The sequence below is a fragment of the Ornithorhynchus anatinus genome, chromosome 15 (assembly GCF_004115215.2).
Source record: "Ornithorhynchus anatinus isolate Pmale09 chromosome 15, mOrnAna1.pri.v4, whole genome shotgun sequence".
Taxonomy (NCBI): Eukaryota; Metazoa; Chordata; class Mammalia; order Monotremata; family Ornithorhynchidae; genus Ornithorhynchus; species Ornithorhynchus anatinus.
Window position 1 is genome coordinate 15325228 of NC_041742.1, and position 22137 is coordinate 15347364.

Sequence of the window (22137 nt, forward strand, 5' to 3'; positions counted from 1 at the left end):
TGGGTTCAGGATACCTAGGCGTTCCAAGCGCTAAGCGGGCCTCGATTCTATTTACTGCTCTCGTTTTTGTCCGTCCGTCTCCCCCGATTTGACTGTGAGCCCGTCAACGGGCAGGGATCGTCTCTGTCTGTAGCCGAACTGTCCATTCCGAACGCTTAGTGCAGTGCTCCGCACATAGTAAGCGCTCAATAAATACTACTGAATGAATGAGCTATGGATAAAATCGGAGGGGTGGAGTTGGCGGGAGGGGTCCCCTGTATCTTCTCCCCACTTTCTCCCGAGCGCTCCGTACGGGGCTCCGCACACCGGATGCGCTCAATAAATACCACTGGTCGATTCGTCCGGCTGGGGTTGGCGGGCGATTTCCCGGCCCGCGCTTGGCTACCGGGTGGACACCCACCCCGGGCTACCCCGTCTATGCCCTCAGGGAGGAAATGTCCACAAAGAACGGAGGAACCCAGATGCCTCTGAGCTGCATTTGGGCCTCCCCGCCCTCCACCGGCTTGGCCACCAAAGCTTAGGCCGAACCACGATCATTATGGTACCCGTGAGTCGCTCCTCGGCTGCGTGACCTGGGACTAGTCACTTCACTTCTCTGTGCCTCGGTTCCTTCCTCTGTCAAATGGGGATTCGGTCCGTCAGCCCAACGTGGGACGGGGATTGGGTAACCTCCTTAGCCTGTAGCGACCCCAGCGCTTAGTACAGTGCGTGGCACAGAGTAAGCGCTTAACTAATAATATTAAAAAAAAAGAGGAGAACAGGTATTATCCACCAGGGATGGGCCAGAGATCTCCCGGCAGAGGTGAGACCAGAGCTTGGGTCACCTGGTGGTCCAGTCCTGCGCTGTTTCTCAGAGATGCCTCCCTGACGGGCCAAGGTTTTCTCCTCCCGCTTCTTGGTCCTCCCCTCTGGACTGTGAGCTCGCTATGGGCGGGATTGCGTCTATTTATTGTTTCGTTGTCCTCTCCCAAGCGCTCAGTACAGGGCCCGGCGCACAGTAAGCGCTCAAAAAATACGACTGAGTGACTGACCCACAAGGGCTAGGGAAGAGGCAGGTTCCAACAGCCCCTCTGGGTCTCCGGGCGCATCTTGGCCACCGTTCATTCAGTCGCCTTTAGTGAGCGCTTACTGTGTGTAAAGGACTGTACTAAGCGCTTGGGAGAGTAAAACAGAACGATAAACAGACACTTTCCCTGCCCACAACCAACTTACAGCCTAGAGGGGGGTGACGGACGTCAACAGAAATCAATAAATGACAGATATGGACATCAGCGCTGTGGGGGCGGGAGGGAGGAGTCAACCAGCTTGACCACTCGGGACTGACCGTAATAATAATAACGATGGTATCTGTTAAGCACTCACCATGCGCCAAGCACTGTTCGAAGCGCTGGGGTAGATACAAGGTAATCAGGTTGTCCCTCGGGGGGCTCACAGTCTTAATCCCCATTTTCCAGATGAGGGAACCGAGGCGCAGAGAAGTTAGGCGACTGGCCCGAGGTCACCCAACGGACGAGTGGCAGAGCCGGGATTAGAACCCACGTCCTCTGGCTCCCGAGCCCGGCCTCTTGCCGCTGAGCCACGATCCCGCGGCCAACGGGGTGGGGGGGGGGGGGGCGGCTACGTCCCGCGGGTGGACGTCTAAAGGGGCGGAGAACCACCTCCCCCGGCCGGGTCGGTCGGGCCGGGGGTCCGGCTGCCCGGGTCCGGATCGCCGGGGGGGTCCAGATCGCGGTAGCGCTTCCTGTAGACGACCCTCGACGCCAGCGTGATGAGGAACATCTCCGTAATGAGGAGCTGCTGGTTCATTTCTGGAGCGGGGAGGGGGGCGGGGAGGAAGAGAACCGGGGGAGACTGAGAAGCGGATAAATAATCATCGGGATGATGCCGGTGGCATTTTTGAAGCGTTTACTATGGGCCAGCCACTGGATTAAGCGCTGGGACGGACAGAAACAGTCTTCATCCCCATTTTCCAGATCACCGAGGCCCAGAGAAGTGAAGTGACTTGCCCACAGTCACACGGCAGACAAGTGGCGGAGCCGGGATTAAAAGAGGCACTCAATCAGTAGGGGTGACCGACCGATTCGCTGATTCGGAGATGTGGCTCTCTGTCTCCCGGGCCCAGGTTTTATCCAGACCTGTCCTCCGTCGGGTATATATTGAGCGCTTACTGTGTGCAGAGCCCTGCCGCTTGTCAACTGACTGTGGGCAAGTCACTTCACTCCTCTGGGCCTCAGTTCCCTCATCTGTAAAATGGGGATTAAGACTGTAAGCCTCGCGTGGGACGACCCGATGACCCTGTATCTACTCCAGCGCTTAGGACAGTGCTCCGCACATAGTAAGCGCTTAACCGATACCAACACTGTTACCATTATTACTAAGCAGTTGGGAGAGGACAGTAGAAGAATATAACAGACACATTCCCTGCACGCAATGAGTTTACAGTCTGGCGGGGCCGTTGAGAGGGTTGGGGGCAATAATAATAATAATAATAGTGATAGTGATGGTATTTGTTAAGCGCTTACTATGTGCCAAGCGCTATTCTAAGCGCTGGGGTAGAGCCTGGGCTTCGGAGTCAGAGGTCATGAGTTCGACTCCCGGCTCTGCCACTTGTCAGCTGCGGGACCGTGGGCGAGTCGCTTCACTTCTCCGTGCCTCAGTTCCCTCATCCGTGAAATGGGGATTAAAAGTGTGTGAGCCCCACGGGGGGCAACCCGATTACCCTGTATCTCCCCCAGCGCTTAACGAATACCAACATTATTATTATTATTCTTCTTCGTACAAGGTAATCAGGTGTCCCACGTGGGACTCACAGCCTTGATCCCCATTTTACTGATGAGGGAACTGAGGCGCGGAGAAGTCAAGTGACTTGCCCAGAGTCGCACGGCTCACAAGCGGCTGAGCCGGGATTTACTCTCCCGAGCGCTTAGTACAGTGCTCTGCACGCTCTAAGAGCTCAATAAACACGAGCGATCGATGTGTCTCCGACTCATCCCGCGTCTCGTCCGGGGAGTGTGTTGGGGTGTGTGTCTGCGGGGCTCAGTCAAATGTCCAATAACGACGCCCTAGAGCAATCCGGGTAAACACCTCCGGTAAAAGAAAAAACCACATACGTGCTCCTCTCGATGACGGGGAAAGAGGCGGCGAGCAGGTGATGGTCCCGACCATAGCTAGGACGTTGAAGACGGCTGACTGGAGGTGGTTCAGAAGGAGGCAAAACTGCGGAGAGACAGGCGCCGAAAAAGAAGGGGACGTCAGTAGCGCGACAGTCCAGGAGGGATATCTCCATTTTTTACGGTATTTCGTTAGGCACTTACTACGCGCCAAGTGGATCGGGTTGGACTACGGTCCCTGCCCCACCTGGGGCTCACAGTCTTCATCCTCATTTGAGATCACTGAGGCAAAGGGAAGTGAAATGACCTGTCCAAGGTCACAGGGCAGACAAGGGGCAGAAGGGAGATTCTGACTCCAGGCCGCCGCTCCATCGCCAGGCCACGCTGCTTTCCCTGTTCCATCTCCCCGATCGTTCAGCGATCGATCAAGCGGTGCTCTGGACCTAGTAAGCCCTCGCAAATAGCACGGATCAATCGATCAATCGCATCAATTGAGCGCTGACTGCGCGCCGAGCACTGTACTCGGCGCTTGGGAGGGGACGACAGAACGCTATAACGGACACGTTCCCTGCCCACGGCCAGCCGACGACGATGAGGATGATGCGCTGAGCGCTTGGGAAGATACGACGGGAGCAAGATTTACGATGCCTGACCTCAAGGAGTTTTGTGATCTAACGGAGCTCGTGACCCCGATGAATTCCCACCGCAGTCCGTTATAACTACTACCGTTACTCCCATCGGTGGTTCGATCTCATTTATTGAGCGCTCGCTGTGTGCAGAGCACCACGGCGAGCACTCGGGAGAGTACAGTATAACAGACTTGGTAAAGGCATTCCCTGTCCACAGTGAGTTTACTGTCTAGAGAGGCAGACAGAGCGTAATATAAAGGAATAAACGACGGATACGGACACACGTGCCGCGGGCCCGGGGTGAAGAAAGGGAGCAAATCCCAGCGCAAGGGCGACGCGGAAGGGAGTGGGAGGAGGGGAAAGGAGGGCTTAGTCAGGGAAGGCCTCTCGGAGGAGATAATAATAATAATGCTCTGAAGCGGGGGAGAGTCATCGTCTGGCGGATATGAGGAGGGAGGGCGTGGGCGGGAGGTCGGCGGCAAGATGGAGGAGATGGAGGGACGGTGAGAAGGTCGGAATTAGAGGAGAGAAATGCGCGGGCTGGACTGGAGTAAGAGAGCGGCGAGGCGAGGAAGGCGCCGGCAAGGGGATTGAAGGCTTATAGCCGATGGTAAGGCGTTTCATTCATTCAGTCATTCATTCATTCATTCGATGGTATTTGTCGAGCGCTCACTGCGCGCAGAGCGCCGTACTAAGCACTTGGAAAGTACAATTCAGCAATAGGGACAATCCCCGCTCACACCGGGCTTACAGTCTAGAAGGGGGGAGAGAGACGTGGAAACGTAAACAGGCATCGATATTCCGTTGGCCGCTCTTGTTAATAATAATAATGCGGTCGCTGAGGCACCGAGAAGCGAAGGGACCCCGTCCAAAGTCACGCAGCTGACGGTGGCGGAGCAGGGATTAGAACCCGTGACCTCTGACTCCTAAACCCGGGCTCTTTCCACCGAGCCACGCTGCTTCTATTTCTCTTGTCCTGCTGTCGACGATTACAGTCCCTTCCTTCCTTTGTCCGCTCTAGTTTCACCCCAATCCTTCTTAATTATGAAGAGAAAAGGAATCGGTGTGGTCTCGTGGAAAGAGCACAGGACCACGCGTCATTAGACCAGGGTTTTTTTGGTGGATTTTTTAATGGCATTCGAAAGGCGCTTACTCTGTGCCAGGCACCGTACTAAGCACCGGGATAGCTGCAAGCTAAACGGGTTGGACACGGTCCCCGGCCCACACGGGACTCGCAGTCTTAATCCCCATTTTCCAGATGCCATAACTGAGGCCCGGAGAAGTGAAGCGACTGGCCCAAGGTGGCGCCCTGGGCAAGGGGCAGCGCCGGAATTAGAACCCAGGTCTTCTGACCCCCAGGCCCGGGTTCTTCCACCTGGGCCACGCTGCCGGGTTCTAGTCCCCGCTCCTCGCCCGCCGTGTGACCCGCGGCGGGCCACGGGCCCTCTCTGGGGCTCAGTTTCCTCAGTCGCACGGATGGGATTAAATGCCCGTTCTCCCTCGCTTTTAGACTGTGAACCTCATCAGGGACGGGAGCGGGGCCTCGTCTGATTATCTCCCGTCTACCCCAGCGCTTGGGATCCTCGGCCAGGTTGCCCTCTCTGGCCCTCCCATTTTAAAGGCCTGGAGGAACGTGACCAGCGGTGGCCGGCAGTGGCGCGGGAAAGAGTCGGGGGCAGACGATCACGTCATCAAGACATCGATCCAAGAGAACGGCGGAGACTCAACATTTACCGCCTTGAAGACGGCGATGGTGATCATCACGACGGCATTTCTTAAGTGCCTGCCGTGTGCCAGGCACTGTTCTAAGCGCTGGGGTAGATACCGCTTGCCAGCTGTGTGACTTTGGGCAAGTCGCTTAACTTCTCTGTGCCTCAGTTACCTCATCTGTAAAATGGGGATTGAGACCGGGAGCCCCATGTGGGACAACCTGATTACTTTCTATCCTCCCCCGCGCTTAAAACAGTGCTTTGCACACTGTAAGCGCTTAACAAGTGCCATCATTATCATTATTACATCATTATATTATATAATATATATTATGTATCATTAAATTATCATATCATTATATCATTATTACGGTCTTAATCCCCATTTTGCAGATGAGGTAGGTGAGGCACGGGGAAGTGAGGTGGCCCAGGGTCACAGAGCTGACGAGTGGCAGAGCCGGGATTAGAACGCAGCACCTCTAACTCTCAAGCCCGTGCTCTTTCCACTGAGCCACGCTGCCTCTCAATGGTCGTCCACTTCCGTCTGTGTACCAAGAAAACTCGAAGGATAATATTCATTCATTCCATAGTATTTATTGAGCGCTTACTATGTACAGGGCACTGGACCAAGCGCTTGGAATGTACAAATCGGCACTGTCTGTATTACAGTACAAACTATGACGATAGTTACGGTGTTCATTAAGTCTTTACCCTGTGCCAGGCACTTTATTGAGCACTGGGGTGGAGGTAAACAAATCAATCCGGACACAGTCCATGTCCCACGTGGGGCTCATAGTCTTCATCCCCGTTTTACAGACGAGGTAACCGAGGCACAGGGAAGTGAAGTGACTCCCCCAAGGCCACACGGCAAAGCAAACGTACGAGAAGGACTTCACGGCAGGAGACGGCACGTTCGGGAGAGGGTGCGTCCACGGAGCGGCTACGGATCGGAAACGATTCGACGACATCTGAAGAAGGGGGAAGCGACCACGCCTCCGAGGTCAATCGGGGGAAGGGGATCTCACCGTGTCCCTCCCGTGGGCAGCTCACGGAAGCCGAGCCACCACGCCCTCGGACCCTCAAAGCTCTTGGATGAGTTTTCAAAAGATCTGAGGTTTCCTGAAAATTCCCCTGCCCGGAACTCACTTCCCGACAATCCGCCGACGTGGAGAAAAAAACCCCCCGGCTTCTTCGAATAATAAATCCGGGCCCTTTCCGGGGCAGGGGAGTCGGTTTTGAAGTCTAACGGGAGAAGGGGGAGCGAGCACCAGATTTTGGAAAGAAGGGCAGAGAAACGCGGGGAAGCAAGTGGCCTAGTGGGTAGAGCCCGGGTCTGAGAGTCAGAAGACCCGGGTTCGAATGCCGGGACCGCCTTTTGCCCGCTGAGTGTCCGGAGGCGAGTCACTTCACTTCTCCTCGCCTCGGTTTCCTCATCTGTAAAATGAGAATTAAACATCTCCCTGCCTCGGGCCGTGAGTCCCGGGTAGAGGCAGGGACTGTGTCTCAACTGACTGCATTATACCTACCCCGATGCTTAGCATATTGTGAGCGCTTAATAGACAGCACAACTACTATCATTCTATGGGTTCGGGGTTTTATTCTCTTTTTTACCGTATTTGGATTAAGTCCTTATTATGGGCCAGGCACTGAACCGAGTTTCGGGGTAGATGTAAGCCGATCAGATTGGACAGTCCCGGTCCCACATGGGGCTCACGGTCTTAATCCCCATTTTCCAGATGAGGGAACCGAGGCCCAGAGAAGCCAGGTGACATGCCCAAAGTCACACGGCTGAGAAATGGTAGAGTCGGGATTAGAACCCAGGTCCTTCTGACTCCCAAGCCCGGGCTCTAGCCACTAGAAAGCTGTAAAGTAAGAGTTCGTTTTTCTACAAAAATCCTCAGAACACCGGAGGCCAAAATTTAACTCGTCCGCAGCGGCCGGGGCTAAGACCTGCTCTGTCCACGTTCCGGACTTGCAGAATCTGAGGCTTTTATTGACCGCCGACAAGTCCGACTACACATCAGAATCCACCCGTACCTACCTTCAATCTCGAACCCGGGGCCTGAACGTTATTAGGCCAGTTCGAAAAGAAACCACGCCCTCGGCAAGGGAGACTCTGAATAAACTGAATAATAATAATAATAATAATAATAATAATAACGTTGGCATTTGTTAAGCGCTTGCTATGTGCCGAGCACTGTTCTAAGCGCTGGGGTAGACACGGGGGAATCAGGTTGTCCCACGTGGGGCTCACAGTCTTAATCCTCATTTTACGGATGAGGTAACTGAGGCACTGCGAAGTCAAGTGACTCGCCCAAAGTCACACAGCTGACAAGTGGCAGAGCCGGGATCCGAACCCATGACCTCTGACTCCAAAGCCCGGGCTCTTTCCACCGAGCCACGCACATCCGGAGATCTGGGTTCGAGTCGCAGACCGTGGGCTTGCAGAAACATGGAGCCTCCTCTTGATCGGCCTGTTATGGATTTAGCCCTGGGGGAAGCTTTACTTGAAAGGACACCAAAGTATCGGTGAGAAAGTCATGGGGGAAGCAGCACGGCCTGGTGGCTAGAGCCCGGGCCTGGAAGGACCTGGGTTCTAATCCCAGCTCAGCCATTTGCCTGCCGCGTGACCTTGGGTCACAGTGACCTCGGGTCACCGAAGCAGCGTGGCTCAGTGGAAAGAGCCTGGGCTTCGGAGTCAGAGGTCACGGGTTCGACTCCCGGCTCTGCCACCCGTCAGCTGGGTGACCGTGGGCGAGTCGCTTCACTTCTCTGTGCCTCAGTTACCTCATCTGTAAAGTGGGGATTAACCGTGAGCCTCACGCGGGACGACCCGATGACCCTGTATCTCCCCCAGCGCTTAGAACGGTGCTCTGCGAATAGTAAGCGCTTAAAAAATACATCTTCTCTGAGTTTCAGTTTCCTCAACTGAAAAATCGGGGCTAAATCCTACTTCCTCCTAATTAAACTGTGCTCCCACATAGCCCGTCGCTCGTATTTATCGAGCGCTCACTGTATGCAGAGCATTCGTTCAAACCTACTTATCGAGCCCCTACTGTGCGCAAAGCACTGGACTAAGCGCTTGGGAGAGTACAATATAAAAATAAACGGACTCATTCCCTGCCCACAACGAGATCAGAGCCTAGAGGGGGAGGCAGGCATTCATATAAAACAATAAATGACAGATCTGGACGTAAGTGCTGTGGGGCCGGGAGGGAGGGGATGAAGAAAGGGAGCAGGTCGGGGTGACGCAGAAGGGAGTGGGAGAAGAGGAAAGGAGGGATTAGGCGGGGAAGGCTTCGAAAGACGGGGACGGGAAGAGGGAAGGCAGTCCGGGCCAGAGGCAGGACGTGGGCGAGAGGTCGGCGGCGAGGCAGGCGAGGCGGAGGCTCGGTGAGAAAGTGGAATTAGAGGAGCGGAGTGTGCGGGCTGGGCTGGAGGAGGCGAGTAACCAAGTGAGGAGGAAGGGGACAAGGGGATGGACTTCCCTGAAGCCAATGGTGAGCTGTTTCTGTCTGAGGCGGAGGTGGGACGGGGACTCTGTCCGGCCTCACGATCTCGTATCGTCCCCAGCGCTCTGAACGGTGCTTGGCACATAGCAAGCGCTTAACCAACACCATTATCATCGCGATTATCCGGCAGCGTCCGGGCTCGGGCCTCGGACGGGCCGACTGAGCGACCCGACCGAAACCGTTCCCGTCGGACTTCGACGGGAAGATCCCACCCGGCCCACCACCACGGGGTCCATCCCCCCGCCTCGGGGTCGATTCCGGGCCCCGGGGGGCGGAAGCCGGGGCCGTGGGGCCACGGGGCGAGGAGCGGAAGCCGGGAGGAGAAGGGCGTCCGGGGCCGTGAACCGAGTTCTCGCCCTGGGGCGGTGGGACTCACCTGGAAGAGGGCGAACTTGGGGCTGATGTTCTTGTGGGCGAGGAGCCCTCGGACGTGATGGAAGAGGATTCCCACGGGCCACAGGGCGACGACGGTGAGGACGCCGCCGAGCCCGCCGAGCCACACCGCTGCCCCGCGGGGCGACAACTGCAACGGCCCAAGGCCCGAGCCGTGAGGCCTGCGGCCCGGGGTGGCCGCCGAGCCTCGCCATCCCCGGCCCTGAAAACGCCCGACCGCCGTGGCCGCCTTCGCTTCCTAACCCCCCCTTCCTCCATCCTCCCGGCTGGTGGCCCCCAAGATCACCCCTGACCCACGGCACCTATGTCCAACGTAGCCTAGTGGCTAGAGCCCGGGCCCAGGAGGCGGAGAGACGTGTTTTCTAATCCCCGCTCGGCCGCCGTGTGACCTGGGGCAAGGCGCTTGGCTTCTCTGGGCCGCAGATCCCCTCATCTGGAAAACGGGGCTCAGAATTGGGAGCCCCATGGCGGACCGGGACTGCATCCAACCTGACAAATGTGTTTCTAGCCCATTAGTACAGTGACCGGCACACAGTAAGCACTTAACGAATACCACGGTTATTATCATTTATCTTTTTCTATTAACGTCTGCCTCCCGGCTCGATGTGGGTAGGGACCGTGTCTCTTCTACCGGACCCTCCCAAGGGCCTAGTACGGCGCTCGGCACACAGTGAGCGCTCAATAAATACGGCTGACCTGGAGCCGGCCCCGAGGTGACCCCCCCCCCCCCCGGCCCCGGCTCTCTCCGTCCCCCTCAGAGCGGCCTTACGTCAGAGAGGCTGTAGGTCCCGTTGGTCCAGAGCACGATGGCCAGGAGGACTAGCACGGGTTGCAGGAGAGCCAGCTGGAACGTTCCCACCTTCAGCCAAAACAGCGATCCACTGGCGGGGCAAAGAAATCAGAATAATCAATCGTGGTATTTGTTAAGCGCTTATTATGTGCCAAGCACCCTTCTAGGTTCTGGGGTAGATACAAGGTAACCGGGTCGGACACGGTGCCTGTCCCACATGGGGCTCGCAGTCTTCATCCCCATTTTCCAGACGAGGGACCCGAGACCCAGAGAAGTGAAGTGACTTGCCCGAGGGCGCACAGCCGACAGGTGGAGGAGCCGGGATTAGAACCCACGTCCAGTGACTCCCTGGCCTGGGCTCTAGCCACTGGGCCACGCAAACCAGCAGTTCGTCAGACGGCCTCCAGACCGGCCTTTGGAAGGGGGAATGCGGCGAGGATGAATTCTCCTGACGATGACCCTAAAGGCAGGGATCCTCAGGCAGACCCACTTTCTCCGTCCCACGGAGAATACGCCCCGTGCCTCGTTCTCGCCCCTTTCACCTTTGACCTCTTGCTCACATCCCCACTCCCTCGACTCCCTCCCCGCTTCCTATCCAGAAGCCCCCCTTAAAAAAAAAAACCCACACCACCTCCAGGAAGCCCTCCCTGACTGATCTCTCTTCTCCCCACCCTAATCCCTTGTACATTTCAGTCCTCACCTCCAAAAGTATTCACTTACAACCTCCCTCCACCCTGCAATGTAGACATCTTTAAACTCTGCCTCTTCTCTTAACTAATCACAAATTTATGAGCACCGACGAACCTATCTGTAAATTATATATTATAAATGATTTGTTTATATTAATGTCTGTCTCCCCCTCTAGACCGTAAGTCTGTTGTGGGTAAGGAACATGTCTTTCGACTCCTCTGAAGCGTACTCTCCCAAGTGCTCTGCGCACAGTGAGCGCTCAATTCCACCGACGATGATAAGGGCGAAATTTTTGTATCCACCTCCCCCACTAGATTGTGAGCTCCTCGAAGGCAGGGATCGTGTCTACTCTCTTGAACCTTTCCAAACACTAAACACGCTGGTCTGTATCTTGCAACCACAGAGTAAACAGTAAAAACCACTGATGAACTGATTTTTTCTTATGGTCTCTGTTAAGTGCTTACTATATGCCAGGCACTATATTAAGCGTGAAGGTAGGTACGTGCGAATCACGTAGGACACAGTCCTTGTCCCACACCGGCCTCACAGACTTAATCCGCGTTTGCCAGATGCGACAAGGAAGGCAGAGAGAAGTGCAGCGAGTTGGCCAAGGTCACCCAGCAGGCAGGGGCCAGAGTCAGGACTAGAACCCAGCTCCTTCTGACACCTGTGTTCAACCCACCAGGCCACCCCTCCTCTCGCCACGATAACCGGGCCCGGCGTTGAGCCCCGGCTTCTCTTACACGTTGGGCGAAGACTCACCTGGTGATGTGAGGAAGAGGGAGACAGAAACAGCAGCAGCAGCAGGGACCTGTGCTGATCTTGAATCGCCCGGGTTGGAATCGCCTGAGGAACATCTTCTGACCGCCACATTCTTTAATCATCATCAGCAGGAACTTGTGGATCACAATGGCAAAAAAACTAACAGAGGAAACAGGCCGTCGGACAACGCGAGAGGAAGCGGTTGTGTACCTGTGTGTGTGTGTGTGTGTACACGGAGGAGCGGTGTGACTTAGCATCGGCCTGGGAGTCAGAGGGAGCCGGGTTCTAGTCCCGGCTCCGCTACGTGTCTGCTGTGTGGCCCTGGGCAAGTCACTTCACTTCTCTGGGCCTCAGTTACCCCATCTGTACAGTGGGGATTGAGCGTGAGCCTCGCGGGGGGACAGGGACTGTGTCCAACCTGATTAACGTGCATCCACCCCAGCGCTTAGAACAGTTCCCGGCTCAGAGTAAGGGTTTAGCAAGTACCATGATGATCATTATTATTATTGCGATGTGCGGCCCGTGGGGGGTTTAGCTGAGGATAATAATACTCCCTTGAATTTATGGAGCTCTTCTATTTCTCCAAGTCGCTTCCGTATCGCTTGCCTCATTTTTGTCTTCACAGAATCTGTGAAGGTGAGCAGAGGCAGTGTGGCTCAGGGGAAAGAGCCCGGGCTTGGGAGTCAGAGGCTGTGGGTTCTAATCCCGGCCCCGCCTCTTGTCAGCCGTGTGCCTCTGGGCAAGTCACTTCACTTTGCGTCTCACTGACCTCATCTTTAAATGGGAATTAAGACTGTGAGCCTGACACGGGACTACCTGATTACCTTTTATAATAATAATAATTATGGTGGTTTGCTAAGCGCTCACTATCTGCAGAGCACTGTTCTAAGCGCTGGGGTAGATACAGGGTAAACAGATTGTCCCTCGTGGGGCTCACATTTTTCAATCCCCATTTTTTTACATCTCCCCCAGAGCTTAGAATAGGGCTTGGCACATAGTAAGCACTTAATAAATACCATTATTATTACTGCTATTATTATTCTCTCCATTTTACAGATGAGGAAACTGAGGCTCAGAGAGGTTGGGACTTTCCCAAAGACACCCAGCAAGCAAATGGCAGAGCTGGGACTCGAACCCAGGCGTCTCGGCTTCGGTTCCGAGCTCTTTCCGTCCGGCCTCTCGCTTGAATAGGAAGCAAGGGCAGGCTGGATCGTCAAGATCTGCAGATAATCCAGAACTTCTCTTTATTCGATATTTTCTACACCCTCCGCTGCCAAACCCTTTCCGGAAACGACAAGTCCGAATTTCTCCTCCTCCGATTTTTCCCCGCGTCTTCGGAAGAAGGCGTCAGTGGGCAGTGAGACTGCCGCAAGACAGAGCCGAAGTAGCCAGGCCGTGAAGAGCCGAGGGTTGGTCCGATCTATCCGTCGATGGATCAGTGGTGTTTACCGAGCGCTCACCGTGTGCGGAACACTGTACCGACGGCTTGGGAGAGTGCAATATAACAGAGTCGGTAGAAACGTCCCCCGCCCATAACGAGCTTCCGGGCTCGATGTGAAAAATCAACGTGAAAATTCAATCCACGCTATTCATCGAGCGCTTATCGCTTGGGAGAGTAAAGGAGAACAGAGTCGGGAGATGCGTTCCCTACCCACAGTGAGGTTACAGTCTAGATGTGAAAATTAATTCCATCAATTAATCGATCAGTGGTATCTGTGGAGCACTTACTGGGTGAAAGCTCGCTGTGGAGGGGGAATGTGTCTATTATTCTATTATTCCCTTCCGAAGGCACAGTACGGTGCTCTGCACACAGTTAGCACTCAATAAATAGGACCGAAGGAATGAATGCAGAGCCCTGTACTGAGCGCTCGGCAGGGTACAATAGAACAGAGTCGGAAGAAACATTCCCTGACCACAGAGAGCTTCCGATCTAGAGGGGGAAGAAGACATTCCAATAACACGTGTTCACGTCCTCCCATGATTCGTTCATTCTACCCTTTTTATTGAGCGCTCACTGTGTGCAGAGCACCGTACTGAGCGTTTGCGTGTTTACTGCTCGCCACCACGCTAGAAATCGGCGGACCAATGAGGCAGAGCTCTTCCCACCGCCCGCGTCTGCCTGCAGACGACACGGCGAGGCGACAGAATAATAATTATTATTATTTAAAGTACTTGTTGAGCGCGGACCGTGTGTCGAGCACCGTTCTAACCTCTGGGGTAGCTGTAAGTTAATTAGGGTGGACACGGTCCCTGTCCCACAGGGGGCTCGCAGTCTCAATCCGCATTTTACAGATGAGGAAACTGAGGCTCAGAGAAGTGAAGTGACCCCGTCGTGCAGCAGACACGGGACGAGAACCCAGGTCCTTCTGACTCCCAGGCCCGGGCTCTACCCACTAAGCCGCGACGTTGCTCAGGAGAAGAGACGGCAATTATCATTATCATTACGGTGTTGTTTAGCGCTTACCGTGTGCCAGGCACTCTACTGAGGCGCTGGGGTGGATACGAGCAAATCGGGCGGGACCCAGGCCCGTCCCGCGTAGGGCTCACGGTCTTTGCCCCCATTTTACGGAGGAGGCGACTGAGGCCCAGAGAAGTGACGTGACTCGACCAAGATCGCACAGAAGGCACGTGGCAGAGCGGCATTAGAACCCATGACCTTCTGACTCCTAGAGCCGGGCTCTAGCCTCTCCACCGTGCTGCTCCCCTCACGGGTTCTCCCAAGAACGCCACCCCCGCGCTCAGGGAGAGCCGAGAGCTCGCTACCGGCTCACCTCAGACTTGGGCCACCGAGATAAAACTGCCACAGATGCTCTCGACCCTCTCCGGGAAATGGGATGGGGTTTGAGAGCGGGATCAGAGAGAGATAGAAGCGACGTGGCCTAGGGGAAAGAGCACAGGCCTGGCAGTCGGGGGGCCGGGGTTCCAATCCTGCCTCAGTCCCTCGCCGGCTGTGTGACCTCGGGTGAGTCACCCGACTTCTCTGTGCCTCCGTTTCCTCCACTGCGAAATGGGGATGCACTCCCCCCTCCTGCTTAGACCGTGAGCCCCACGTGGGGCCGGCGCCGGGTCCGACCCAATAAACCTGTAGCTACCACGCGGTGTCGAGAACGGTGCTCGACAGTGTGACCCTGGGCAAGTCACTTCACTTCTCTGGGCCTCAGTTCCTCGTCTGTAAAATGGGGATCGGGACTGTAAGCCCCACGCGGGACAGGGATTGTGTCTTACCCTATTTGCCTGTATCCACCCCTGTGCTAAATATAGTGCTTGGAAATACTAAGCACTTAAGAGACACAACAATTATGATTATTATTCTATAGTAAGCGCTTAACAAATGCCACCCAGTGCTTAGAACAGTGCTTGCACATAAGCGCTTAACGAGACCGTAATTATTATTATAAAAAAACTCTCTGTGCTCAATTTCCTCAGCCGTAAAACAGGGATTAGATACCCGTTCCTCCTCCTGTTTAGACCGTGATCGCCACGGGGAAGGCGTCCAACCTATCTCATGTCTACCCCGGCGCTTAGTACAGCGTTTGAAACATAAGAAGCGCTTGGTACCATGATTATTTACTACCGAGAAGGAGCGTGGCTTGGTGGAAAGAGCCCAGACGTGGGTTCTAATCCCGGCTCCGCCACTTGTCAGCTGTGTGACCTGGGGCGAGTCGCTTCGCTTCTCTGTGCCTCAGTTTCCTCCTCTGCAAAATGGGGATGAACACTGTGAGCCCCACTTGGGACAACGTGAGAAACCTGTAGCTCCCCCAGCGCTTAGAACAGTGCTCGGCAGATAATAAGCGCTTCACCAATACCATCGTTATCATTATTATTATTATTATTCCCGAAGAAAGGAAGGGTAAAATCCCCGAAAGCCGACCGATACGTACGCTCCCGCGGCGAAGTCCGTGAACATGGTGGCGCGTGGAATCCACATGCCCAAGCACGAGGTCAAAGCTATCACCTGCACAGACAGACACACAGAGGCAGGGAATGGTGGGAGGGCACAGACCACGGGAGCGTCTCCCATGAGAAGCAGCGCGGCCTGGAGAACGGAGTGCGGGCCTGGGAGTCGGGGGACCTGGGTTCTAATTCCGACTCCTCTGGTCTGCGGCGTGACCTCAGGCCAGTCACGTCACTTCTCCGGGCCTCCGTTACCTCGTCTGTCAGATGGGGACGGAGACTGTGTCCTACCCTAATAATAATAATAATAATGTCGGTATTTGTTAAGCGCTTACTATGTGCCGAGCACCGTTCTAAGCGCTGGGGTGGACATAGGGGAATCAGGTCGTCCCACGTGGGGCTCACGGTCTTCATCCCCATTTTCCAGATGAGGTAACTGAGGCACAGAGAAGTTAAGTGACTCGCCCACAGTCCCACAGCCGACAAGTGGCAGAGCCGGGATTCGAACTCATGAGCCCTGACTCCAAAGTCCGTGCTCTTTCCACTGAGCCACGCTGCTTCTCAAGCTATTTGCTTGTATCCACCCCAGTGCTTAGGACAGTGCCTGGCACGTAGTAGGGGCTTAACAAATACTATTATTATCAATATTATTATTAATCCTGGCTCTGCCACTTTGCTGCGTGACCTTGGGCGAGTCGCTTCTCTGTGCCTCAGTTTCCTCAACTGTAAAACGGGGATCCGATACCTGCTCTCCCTCCTACTTAGACCGTGAGCCCCAAGCGAGACGGGGGGCTGCGTCCGACCTAATCAACCTACCGCAGCGCTTAGAACAGGGTTCGACACACAGTAAGCGCTTAACGTGTACCATTTTAAAAAAAAAAATGACGCCTACCCAGCGGTTCTTTGTCTATCTTCTTCTTACCGGTGACGATGCATTGATCCAAATGAAAATGGATCTTTTAGAGGGGGGGATTTTCCTGTAGATATAGAAGACTTCCTCTAGAAACACCAGGTATGCGACCAGAGTCATTAAGGTTAAGGTGGCAAACAGATATCTCCCTTTGAGATCGAGACCTGCAAAGAAATGGGCGGAGAGATGAGATGCATACACTGCCCAGGGAAGATCTTGAGGGATTCCCACAACCCCAAGTGAAATTGATCCTAATTACACTGAAGCCCGGCACTTGTTAATCAATCAATCGTCTTTATACAACTCGATACAGTAAATCAATACCCCAGCGTCGATAAGTGTGGAAAGAATGCTTAGTACAGGGCCGAGCGCTTAGTACAGGGCTCTGCACACCGTAGGAGCTCAAGAAATACGACTGAATGAATGGAAGAGGGGGTGAAATCGGAACCATTTTTACCTTTAGTTTTTTTGGACTGCTTGATCCGCCAGTAACAGATACGGTGTTATTTTTCGGGGAGACTATAAGCTCCCGGTAGTCCCGGATCGCGTCTACCCAATCTATTTTATTTCACTTTCCCAAACACCTACGAAGGCTGTAGACCGCCAGCTCTTTGTGGGCAGGAAATGAGTCCGCTTATTTTTGTACGGCACTCTCGCGAACGCTTACTACAGTGCTCCGCACACAGTAAACGCTCAATAAATACGACTGAATGAAATGAAGACTGATCCGCACGAGGGAAACACTCGATATACACCACTTTTTGACTCGCTAATTGATTTTCCAGGGATTTTCCCTCTCTCTCCCAATCCCCATGGAGAAGAAAGCAATTTAAGATAAAAGACAATCCGTGTCAGACTGTTAGTTTAGGCCGGTTTACCAAGGATTCGTTGACCGAGTCCTCAACTCTCCGAGGCCTCCGTTATTCCAGATATCCCCCGGACCCCAAGAGCTACAAAATGTTGCCTGACCCCCTTTTCTCCTCCCAGGGGGGAAACAGCGGCAAAACCACCGTGGTCTGGGAGTCGGCAGGATCCGGGTTCCAATCCCGGCTCCGCGACTTGGCTGCTGTGAGACCTCGGGCTAGTCACTTCACTTCTCTGTGCCTCAGTTCGGCTCTTCTGTAAAATGGGGATTAAAGCCGCGAGCCCCAGGTGGGACACGGACTGTGTCCGACCCGATCAGTTTGTATCTAACCGCAGTGCTTAATACAGTGCCCGGTGCGTAGTAAGTGCTGAACAAATACCATAAAAATCAAACAAACCAACGAAAAACCTCCATCCCCAACCAGGACTACATCCTGTTGATGTCTGTTTACTGTTGTCTGGGACTTTCCCAAATGCTTAGTATAGTGCTATGCATACAGTAAGCGCTCAATAAATGAGCATTTAGTACAGCGCTTGGCACAAAGTAAGCGCTCAATAAATACAATTAATATAACGATTGAATGAAGGAGTGATCCTTAGGCTATCTGAACTGGACTCACAGCAGGAGTAGCAAACCAAGCAGGGAGACAAAATAGTTGTCGTCTGGCCAGGAGAAGTTACCCACCTTCCCCTAAGCGTCTGCAAACCACCACCAAGGCACTGCCTCTCCACGGCTGCCCAAAGGGCTCGTCCCAATCAATCAATCAATCAATCAATCAATCGTATTCACTGAGCACCCATTAAAGGCACAGCACTGTATTCATAACAATTCCGATCCAACAGCAATCGCTCAATCAGTGGTATTTACTGAGCACCGACTGTTCATTCATTCATATTTATTGAGCGCTTGGAAAGTATCATTCGGCCACAGATAGAGACAACCCCTACCCAACAACGGGCTCGCTATGGGCCGAGCACTGTACTAAACGTTTGGGCGAGCACTACGACAGAATCGGCAGCCACATTCCCTTGTGGGCCGGGAATGTACCTGTTATATCGCATGCTCCCGAGCCTTCGGTACAGTGCTCCGCACACGGTAAACGCTCAAGCCATACAACCGATGGACTGACTGGCTACAAATCTACAGTCTAGAGGGATTAAACTACACCCCGAAACTTCACCCCTGCTAGGCTAGCTGCCCAAGTTGGTCCAAGCCAAGGTATCAGGGAAACAAGACACTCTCAACCCAAGGAAGAAATCATCGCAGTCCCGTCTTAACTACTAAGATGATTCCCTAGACTGTCAGCTCGTCACGGCCAGGGAACGTGTCGGCTAATTCTCTTTTACTGTCCTCTCCAGAACGCTCTGTACAATAGTCTGCACCTAGTAAGCGCTCAATAAATACCATCGATTGGTTGACCGACTCTCTAGACAGGTGGGGATAACGGTGCAGCAGGAGAATCAATTCCTTTCACAATCCCTTCCCGTGGGTGCCTTATCTGACTTGTTCCCTCCCTTCTCTTGGGGTCAAATTTCTGCCTCCTGGCCAGGTATCGGGGCGAACTTACTTCTCTGAAATGTAAACCTCGTAGAAGTTCCAGGCGCGAACGAAAAGACAGATGAGTCGCCAAACTACACCGGTGAAAAGGTCCGGCCATTCACGGAAAGGGAGATGATCGTTCGACTAACCTTTCGGTCCGGATAAAAGGTGAAATATCACTCCGTCTTCCAAAATATATTTAACGAGATTTGGGGGGTGTCCATTCGTCCCCACGTTCTTCAAGAAAGGTTATCGAAATAAGAAAAATGACGATTTTACAGATGCACCGAATTCTAGACATCCTTTAATATCTCATCTCACGTTGCCATTCGGACATTCGGCCCATCTTTATTCTTTCAATCAATCAGTCAATCATATTTAATGAGCGCCTACTGTATGCACTGTATTCATTCATTCATTCAATTGTATTTATTGGGCGCTTACTGTGTGCAGACCACGTACTAAGAGCTTGGGAGAGTCCAATAAGGCAATAAACAGACACATTCCCTGCCCACAACAAGATCACAGTCTAGAGGAGGAGACTGACATTAATATACATGAATACTTAAATTACAGATTTATGTAATTACATTACAAGAGTTTTACATTTTAATTTTCAACGGGAGCAGTCAGCGACACTGACGTGCTGATGCTTTGCGCGGAATAAAGACAGGGTAAACTCCTCAATCCTTTTTAAGGCAGTCAATCAACTTTCTCCCCTCTACCTCACCCTGTTACTCTCCTACTCCAACCCAGCCCGCACACTTGGCTCCTCTAACGCCAACCATCCCCCGGTGCCTCCGTCTCCTCCATCTCGCTGCCAACCTCTCGCCCTCGTCCCGCCCCTGACCCGGAACGCCCTCCCTCCTCAAATCCGACAGACTATTCCTCTCTCCCCCTTCGAAGACTTATCGAAGGCCCATCTCCTCCAAGAGGTCTTCCTTGATTAAGCCCCACTTTCCTCTTCTCCCCCTCTCCCTTCTCCGTCTCCGCGACTCGCTCCCTTTATTCATCCCCCTTCCCGGCCCCCCGCCGCTTACGGCCGTATCTGCCGTTTATTGATTTCTATTCGTATCCGTCTCCCCCGACCCAGTACTGTCAACTCACTGTGGGCAGGGAACGTGTCTGTCTGTTGCTGCCCTGTACTCTCCCGAGCGCTCGGCCCAGTGCTCCGCACATATCAAGCGGCTCGATAAATACGATCAAACGAACGTGTCGGATCGAAAAGTGGCTCGCCCAAAATCAGGCCAACCAAAAAAGATCGGGATGTCGAGCCGCACATATCGAGCGGCTCGATAAATACGATTAAACGAACGTGTCGGACCGAAGAGTGGCTCCCCCCAAATCAAGCCAACCGAAAAAGAGCGGGAGGTCAACGGAGTCTAGATCCCCATGAGACGGCAGCCCGGTGATACTGGGAATAATAATAATAGTATCGGGGGGGGGGGGGGGGCGAAGTAGAGGAGGAGGGGAGGGAGAATCTCTTTTCAAGGCAACCGAAAAAGATCGGGCTGTCAGTGGATCCCCAGAAGACGGCAGTCCGGTAATAACGGGAATGATGACGAAGGTATCGACGAGGGGGCGAAGCGGAGGAGGAGGAGGAGGGGAGAATCTCTCTTCAAGGCAACCAAAGAAGACGGGGATGTCGATCGAGCTTCGATCCCCAGAAGCCGGCACCCCGCTAATAACGGGAATGATAACGAAGGTATCGACGAGGGGGCGAAGCGGAGGAGGAGGAGGAGGAGGAGGGGAGAATCTCTCTTCAAGGCAACCAGAACAGATCGGGCTGTCAATGGAGCCTAGATCCCCATGAGACGGCAGCCCGGTAATACTGGGGAGAATCCATTCATTCATCCAATAGTACTTATTGAGCGCTTACTATGTGCACAGCACTGTACTGAGCGCTTGGAACGGCCAGATCGGTAACAGAGAGAGACGGCCCCTGCCCTTTGACGGGCTCTGACGGGGGAGGCGGACAGACGAGAATCCTAACGGTACGGATGGGGGGGGGGGGGACGGGGGAGAATCTCTCTTCGGGGCCGCTGCAAAACTTACTTTGCAACAGGGTCCCGGAGAAGGGCGCCTGGCGGGCTTGGCAGGCCGACTCCCGGGTGGCGTTCCTCGCGTCTTCCATTCCCGGCCTCCGCCCAGCCGTCCGTACAGTACGGGGGCGCTCAGTACGTAGCACCGGCCGATCGATCGACTAAGCCATCGGTCGACGGTCCCTCCTCCCCTTTCGACCGCTGCCCCGCTCCGGCGGGACCGTGGGAACCGGGGGGGCGGGGCCGGGGTCCTCCGAGCGCGCTGATTGGCTGCGGCCGCGGGGGCCCGGCCTATCGGCGCGCGGTCCGGCCCCGGTGGGCGGGGCCCGGCTTCGATGATCAATCGATCCGTCCATCGTGTGACCGTGGGCGAGTCGCTTCACTTCTCTGGGCCTCGGTTCCCTCATCTGTCAAATGGGGATGAAGACCGGGAGCCCCACGTGGGACCACCTGAGTCCCCCGGGTCTCCCCCGGCGCTTAGAACAGCGCTCTGCACGTAGTAAGCGCTTCACAAATACCAACGTTTAGCTTCTCTGGGCCTCAGTGACCTCATCTGTCAAATGGAGATGAAGACCGGGAGCCTCACGTGGGACAACCTCATTCCCCCCCGGCGCTTAGAACAGCGCTCTGCACATAGTAAGCGCTTAACAAATGCCAACATTCTTCTTCTTCTTCTTCTTCTCATTTCATTCATTCGGTCGTCCCCGTGGAGCGCCTCCTGTATTCTTATTCCTTAGATAATAAGAATAACCACGAGGGTCCTCGTTCGAGCGCTTACTGTGTGTATACCGTGCGTGCGTGTGTACCGTGTGTGCTCCGCGTGTGTACCGTGCGTACAGGCGCCGTACTAAGTTCTTGGGAAGCCCAATTCAACCACAGATGGAGACCATCCCCACCCAACCATGGGCTCAAGGTCGAGAGGAAGGGAGACGGAAGACAAGCCGAAACCAATAGACGGGCATCGATGGCACATAATAATATTAATAATAATAATAATAATGTCGGTGTCTGTCAAGCGCTTACTAGGTGCAGAGCACCGTTCTAAGCGCCGGGGGAGATACGGGCTCTTTCCACTAGGCCCCACATTTATCGAGCGTTTTACCGTGTGCGGGGCACCGCGCTAAGCATTTGGGAGAGTACGACGGAGTCGGCGGACTTGTTCCCCACCCACACTGGGTTTACAGTCTAGAGGGGGAGTCGGATCCCGCTTTGTTTTCTGGGACGCCGTCGACGGGGAAATCCTAATAATAATAATAATGTTGGTATTTGTTAAGCGCTTACTATGTGCCGAG

The 22137-nt window shown here is 54.2% G+C and overlaps 1 protein-coding gene across 1 annotated transcript; it reads right to left on the bottom strand.

Annotated features, from left to right (window-relative positions):
• Nucleotides 1-1620: 1620 nt before the first annotated feature.
• On the bottom strand, nucleotides 1621-20937 carry LOC100082416 (organic solute transporter subunit alpha-like). The gene is made up of 8 exons (XM_029079647.2): nucleotides 20859-20937; nucleotides 16412-16563; nucleotides 15477-15550; nucleotides 11596-11754; nucleotides 10123-10234; nucleotides 9337-9483; nucleotides 3111-3216; nucleotides 1621-1808 (listed from the first exon to the last, which is right to left on the bottom strand). The coding sequence occupies exons 1-8, from the start codon at nucleotides 20935-20937 to the stop codon at nucleotides 1639-1641; spliced, it is 999 nt and encodes a 332-aa protein (XP_028935480.1). The 3' UTR covers nucleotides 1621-1638.
• Nucleotides 20938-22137: the final 1200 nt, after the last annotated feature.

Bases quoted from the DNA above. Each gene is read 5' to 3' on its own strand.
- LOC100082416 (XM_029079647.2), bottom strand. From the start codon at position 20,937: ATGGAAGACGCGAGGAACGCCACCCGGGAGTCGGCCTGCCAAGCCCGC. The intron at 11,755-15,476 runs GTACGTATCGGT...TTCCTCTGTTAG, and splicing joins ACGGACTTCGCCGCGGGAGC to TTTTTTTGCCATTGTGATCC. The intron at 10,235-11,595 runs GTGAGTCTTCGC...TTGCCCCGCCAG, and splicing joins CCTCTTCCTCACATCACCAG to TGGATCGCTGTTTTGGCTGA.